Raw genomic sequence first — 6,000 nt, 5'->3', positions numbered from 1 at the left:
GGGGGACCAGAATGTTTACGTCTTTTTTGAACCCGGGAAGGACAACATGCACGACCTGGTGAGGCGGCGTAAGCGTGTGCCAGAGTCCGAGGCCGTCGCTCTTTTCCGACAAATGGCCGAAGCCGTCGCCCATTGTCACCAGCACGGCGTCGTCCTCCGAGACATCAAACTGAGGAAGTTTGTCTTTGCGGATCGAGAAAGGTGAGAATGGAAAAAAACCGGCTGATTTTCCCAGAGCAACGCAAAAAAGTTGCAGCAGAAAACTCCGAGATTTTGCCTGCAGACATTATTAAAATTCAATGTAATTGTGGCGAGGTGTCCAATTAACCCCTCCCATTTAGCAGATTTCAGTCTCGTCAGGGAATTGGGCTGTCAGAGACACTGATGCGAATTGGTAATTTTATATAAAATAAATCTATTTTAAACTTAAATTTAAAGCAGACAAGAGAGCTGGGAACATCATGAGGTAAATCAAATCATCCGTTGCTTCTTGTCCTGCCTTCTGGTGCTTTGGAAAATAATTTGACCCTTTTCTTCTTTGTGGCAGCCCCTCAAATACTGGAAGGCTGCTATCATGTCACCCCTAATTCTTCTTTTCTCTAGACTGGCCAAACCCAATTCCTGCAACCATTCTTTGTATGTGTTAGTTTCCAGGACTTTGATCATCTTAGCTGCTCCTTTGCACTTTTTCCAAAGTCTCAACATCTTTTTATTTATTTATTTATTTATTTATTTTTGTCATAACATTATATACAAGCACATACATTGGAAGGAAACAATAGGACAGGAACGGTAGGCACATTGGTGCTCTTATGCATGCCCCCCCTTATAGTCCTCTTAGGAATGGGGTGAGGTCAACGGTAGACAGTTTTTGGTTGAAGCTTTTGGGAGTTTGAGAAGAGACCACAGAGTCAGGTAGTGTATTCCAAGCGTTAACAACTCTGTTACAGAAGTCATATTTTCTGCAATCAAGATTGAAGCGGTTAACATTAAGTTTGAATCTATTGTTTGCTCTTGTATTATTGCGATTGAAGCTGAAGTAGTCTTTAACAGGAAGGACATTGCAATAGATGATTCTGTGTGTTAAACACAGGTCTAGTCGGAGTCAGCGGAGTTCTAAGTTTTTGTAATGTGGGGACCAAAACTGGGCGCAGGATTCCAGGTGTGGTCTTACTAAGGCTTTATAAAGCGGTACTAATACATGATGTGATTTTGATTCTGTGTCTCTATTTATACAACCCATAACTGTATTAGCATTTTTTAAAAATTTTATTATTTTGATTTATATACCGCCCTTCTCCCGAAGGACTCAGAGTGGTTTACAGCCAAATAAAAACAGAAATATAAAAATTAGAAACATTATTAAAAGACTTATTCAATTTGGCTAACAACTAAAATTCAATAAAAAAAAACTAAAACTCAATTAAAAGCCCCCATTAAAACTATTAGGCCAGCCCTGCGTGATGAAACAAGAATGTCTTTAGCTCGCGTCTAAAGGTCCGGAGGTCGGGGAGTCGACGCATCCCTGGAGGTAGCTCGTTCCGGAGGGCAGGAGTCCCCACAGAGAAGGCCCTCCTCCTGGGGGTCGCCAGTTGACATTGTCTGGCCGACAGCACCCTGAGGAGACCCTCCCTATGGGAGCGCACTGGTCGATGGGAGGCCACCGGTAGCAGGAGGCGGTCCCGTAAGTAACCCGGTCCTATGCCACACACGGCTGGCTCAGGTTTAAGTGATCGTCCATTAAGACTCCAAGATCCCTCTCACAGTTGCTGTTTCTGAGCCAGTTCTCGCTTAATCTGTACTTCTACCTTTGGTTTTTCCAGGTCCAAGTTGCTCCTGGAGAACTTGGAAGATGCTCAGGTCCTGCTGGGCCCCGATGATGCCTTGGTGGACAAGCACGGCTGTCCAGCTTACGTGGGTCCCGAAATCCTGAGCTTCAAAGGCTCCTATTCTGGAAAGGCGGCTGATATCTGGAGCCTAGGGGTGGTCCTTTACACACTGCTGGTGGGCTGCTACCCCTTCCAGGGCACCAAGCCCATCTCATTGTTTGGCAAGATTTGTCGCGGACATTTTACGGTTCCGGGCGACCTCTCGCCCAAGGCCCAGTGCCTTATCCGCTGCCTCTTGCGAAAGGATCCGGCTGAAAGGCTGACCGCTAGCGAGATCCTGCTCCATCCTTGGCTGGCTTCGAACCCAGTCCCCAAACCATTGGGGGTCGGCCCCCCTGGAGGGCAGGGACTGGACCAAGTGGTTCCCAAAATGGAGAGCTGCAGAAAGGATTTGGATAAATTGCGAGGAGGGGACAGATGAAGTGGCCTGGAAGGGAAGAATGCGGAAGAAAGCACGCAAGCATGTGGCATTGAAAGCCATATCTTGGCTGCCTCGGAAGTGCCTTTTGGGGGACAAATGACATGTCACCTTTGCCCTTCCGTGGGGCAGGGGTCACTTTGTCCCAAAACATGGGTAGAGAAGGGCTTCACCCCCTCTTCCTCCTTGTTCGTTCTCGCCTATGCCAAAGAAACCTAGAGGAGTTTCGTCAAGCACCCGCAAGCTCTTAAAGAGGACTGTTTTTGCACTTTCAATTTGGGATCTGTATTGCTGATCTGGACAAGGACCCTGGAAGGAACCTGCTGGAATGATTGATGGGAGAAAGAGATGTAGCATGGATGATGTTACGTAGTTTGGTAATGAGACGTCTGCAAGTAAACTGCTAAGCTCGGAGAGCCCAAAGGACCCTGCAGTCCTCCTCCTCCTCCTTTTCTTCTTCCTTTTCCTCCTCCTCCTTCTTTTCCTCCTCCTCCTCCTCCTCTTCCTCCTCCTCCTTTTCTTCTTCCTTTTCCTCCTCCTCCTCTTCTTCTTTTCCTCCTCCTCCTCTTCTTCTTCCTTTTCCTCCTCCTCCTCCTCTTCCTCCTCCTCCTCCTCCTTTTCTTCTTCCTTTCCTCCTCCTCCTCCTCTTCCTCCTTCTCCTCCTCCTTTTCTTCTTCCTTTCCTCCTCCTCCTCCTCCTCCTTTTCTTCCTTTACTCCTCCTCCTCCTCCTCCTCTTCTTCTTCCTTTTCCTCCTCCTCCTCCTCTTCCTCCTCCTCCTCCTCCTCCTTTCCTTCTTCCTTTTCCTCCTCCTCCTCTTCTTCCTTTTCCTCCTCCTTTTCTTCTTCCTTTACTCCTCCTCCTCTTCTTCCTCCTCCTCCTCCTCCTCCTCCTTCCTCCTTCCTCCTCCTCCTTCTTTCCTCCTCCTCCTCCTCTTCCTCCTCCTTTTCTTCTTCCTCCTCCTCCTCTTCTTCTTTCCTCCTCCTCCTCTCTTCCTCCTTCCTCCTCCTCCTCCTCCTCCTTCCTCCTTCCTCCTCCTCCTCTTCTTCTTTTCCTCCTCCTCCTCCTTTTCTTCTTCCTTTTCCTCCTCCTCCTCTTCTTCTTTTTTTCTTCCTCCTCCTCCTCCTCCTCCTCCTTCTCCTCCTCCTCCTCCTCCTCCTCCTTTCTACAAAGCTCGCTCCCTTCCCCTATTGATGATGTTACCTAGCTTGGTTATGAGATATCTGCCAGAAACCAGCCAATCTCAGAGATCACCAAGGACCCTGCAGAAAAAGATCTGGTGGCAGATCCTGCTTTTTCTCCATCCCAGGGCTGGATTTCATGGTCCACCATTTCAGGGGAAGGAATGGATGGGAGCGATTGCGTGATGGACATTTCTGCAACGTGTGGGATCACTTTCCCTGATGCCAAAGAGAAGGTTGAGATGGAAGCAGCGACTGGTGCTTTCTGATGGGGAGGAAGAGGGTAGCCTTGGGGGGGATGGGGGAAGAGGCCAAAGGGAGGGGGGGGTCCTTGGGTTGGCTTTCCCTGTTTTTTTCTGAAACCCCCACCTCCCAAAAAACTGGGATAGGCTTAAATTGCTTGCATCCCGCCATCTGTTGTGTCGGCGCCCCCCGAGCCGGGCCCCCTGCCAGAAAGTGACTTGGAAAGTGAGGGGGAAGGGCCATCAGGACTTACCTCAGGAGCACCGGCTTCCCTGGCTCAGCTCCAGGAGCCAGAGGCAGGCCAGGTGGAGGAGATAACGAGGCCTCCGTCCCCTGACTCTTCCCCCCCCAGGCCACGCCTTCAGACCCAGCTGATGGCAATCAGGCCTGGCTGGACCCTAGGTTTCGTAGGCAGGAGAGGCGGGAACAACAGAAGCAGGGGTGGGGCAGGCCTAGGAAGTGCTGAGTCATGGAGCCACACCCCACAGGATATAAAAGCAGTGAGGGCTGCTATAACTCTTCGTAGCAGGCAAAATCAACTGCTTAACTAAGAGCTGAAGTCCTGTTTGTTCCTGGGTGACTCATCGGCATCGAGGGAGATAACAGAGACACTTGGCAGACGCTGGCTATTCTGCTGCCAGAGCTGATAGTGCCGGCTAATTAAGCCATCGCTCGGACGGAGGCGAGGGGGGACAGAACACCATCCTTAATATGAATACACTGTGAACGGCTTGGGTTAATCAGTGTTTTTCAGACTTGCTGCTTTTAAGATGTATGGGTCAACTCCCAGAATTCCTCAAGAGAGCTGGGGAATTCTGGGAGTTGAAGTCCACCCATCTTCAAAAGCAGCCAAGGTTGAAAAATATTGGCTCCCCAACGTCTCGTCTGTCCTTTATACCTTTCTTTTGATGCAATCTTCCTGCCTTAAAAGGACGCTGCTCTCGATCCGGAAAACAGTGCCCTGTTTCTCACCTGAAATTTGTTTCACAATTCTACTTGACAGATGTGGGGTGTTTGGGGCCTTCTCCAGAGGAGCTTTCTTGATCCCAAAAAACGTGGTCCATTACATTCAGGGGCCTTGTGACTTTAGAAGACAATGTTTGCCGCTATGTTTTCTAAGCTTGCTCACTTGGCTTGAGATGGTTTTTCACCTCTGCTCCGCTCAGGATTGCATTAATATGTGTGTGTGTGTGTGTGTATTTTAACTACAGACCTGTGAAGATAGGATGGCAAAAGAAGGTTCTTGTTAGGTGAGCTCATAGTTCTTGGTTGGGTTTGAAGACCAAGTCAAGAGTTGAGGTCACCAAGATCTGGTCCTTCCTCCTGATTTCAGGATCCTCCCCATAATAGTTCTGGATACCTCATTTCCTCAAGTTTCTTTCTCCAACTCCAGAAATTGAGATGTTGTTGAAAAAGAGCCATAGTAGATCATGGTTGCGTTGAGGTGTAGCCATCAGAGAAGGTATATGTGGGTACGTGTGCAAATTTTAACCACAGACCTGTGAAGATGGCTGGTTTTGAAGGTGGAAATAGAGGACGCTTGTCACTTGAGTCCATAATTCTTGGTTGGGTTTGAAGACCAAGCCAAGGTTTGAAGCCACCAAGATCTAGCCCTTCCTCTTGACCTCCTGATCTTCCCCATAACAGTTATGGATACTTCCTTCTCTCAAGTTTCTTTCTCCAACTCCAGAAATTAAGATGTTGTAGGAAGAGGGCCATGGTTGGGTTGAAGTATAACCATCAGGAAAGGCACTTGATGAGTTAGTTGAGCAAGACATGGTTGCGTCTGAGTTCCTCCACCATTCTTCCAACCCTGAAAGACTTGGTTTGTCCATTAGTTCCAAGGATGGAGCTGGTTTGGTCATGGGTGGTCAGGCAACCCAACCCAACCCAACCCAACCCATGGGATGCCAGCTCTACTTGCAAGATGCCAACTCTGCATGCAAGATCTACCAACTCTTGTACTCCATGATGGAGAATCTTCTCAGGAGAAGAACTGGGATTTTTGGGGAGCCCCATGGCCTTCAAGTAGCTCTGTGCTAGAGATAGTAACTGGAGGAGAAATTGATCTGCCCTCCTGGAGAACCAGCCGAATTTCCAGTGTGCCTGCAAAACTACCTCTCCCAGCATTCCTTGGGAACAGACTTCGCTTGATCTTCCAAGCTGCTTTATGGTTCCTGTGTGTGTGTGTGTGTAATCTTTGGGACTCAACTTACTTTGGGGAGGATCAGTTTGGCCAAAGCACATGGATAGTCCTCAACTTGCAACCAT

General features: G+C 48.7%; 1 protein-coding gene across 1 annotated transcript in view; it reads left to right on the top strand.

Moving 5' to 3' along the window:
* Positions 1 to 2,889, top strand: part of TRIB3 (tribbles pseudokinase 3) — a 12,114-nt gene extending 9,225 nt beyond the window's left edge. Inside the window, exons 3-4 of the mRNA XM_058174642.1 lie at positions 1 to 201; positions 1,824 to 2,889. The exon at positions 1 to 201 is cut by the window's left edge and continues 92 nt beyond it. Of these exons, the coding sequence (XP_058030625.1) occupies positions 1 to 201; positions 1,824 to 2,310 (688 nt within the window). The 3' untranslated portion in view covers positions 2,311 to 2,889. The remainder of the gene's footprint in view (positions 202 to 1,823) is intronic.
* The last annotated feature ends 3,111 nt before the right edge of the window (positions 2,890 to 6,000 follow it).

The sequence above is a fragment of the Ahaetulla prasina genome, chromosome 3, assembly GCF_028640845.1.
Source record: "Ahaetulla prasina isolate Xishuangbanna chromosome 3, ASM2864084v1, whole genome shotgun sequence".
NCBI classification, from domain to species: Eukaryota; Metazoa; Chordata; class Lepidosauria; order Squamata; family Colubridae; genus Ahaetulla; species Ahaetulla prasina.
Note: the sequence above shows the minus strand (reverse complement) of the source record. Positions and strands in the feature narration are given on the sequence as shown.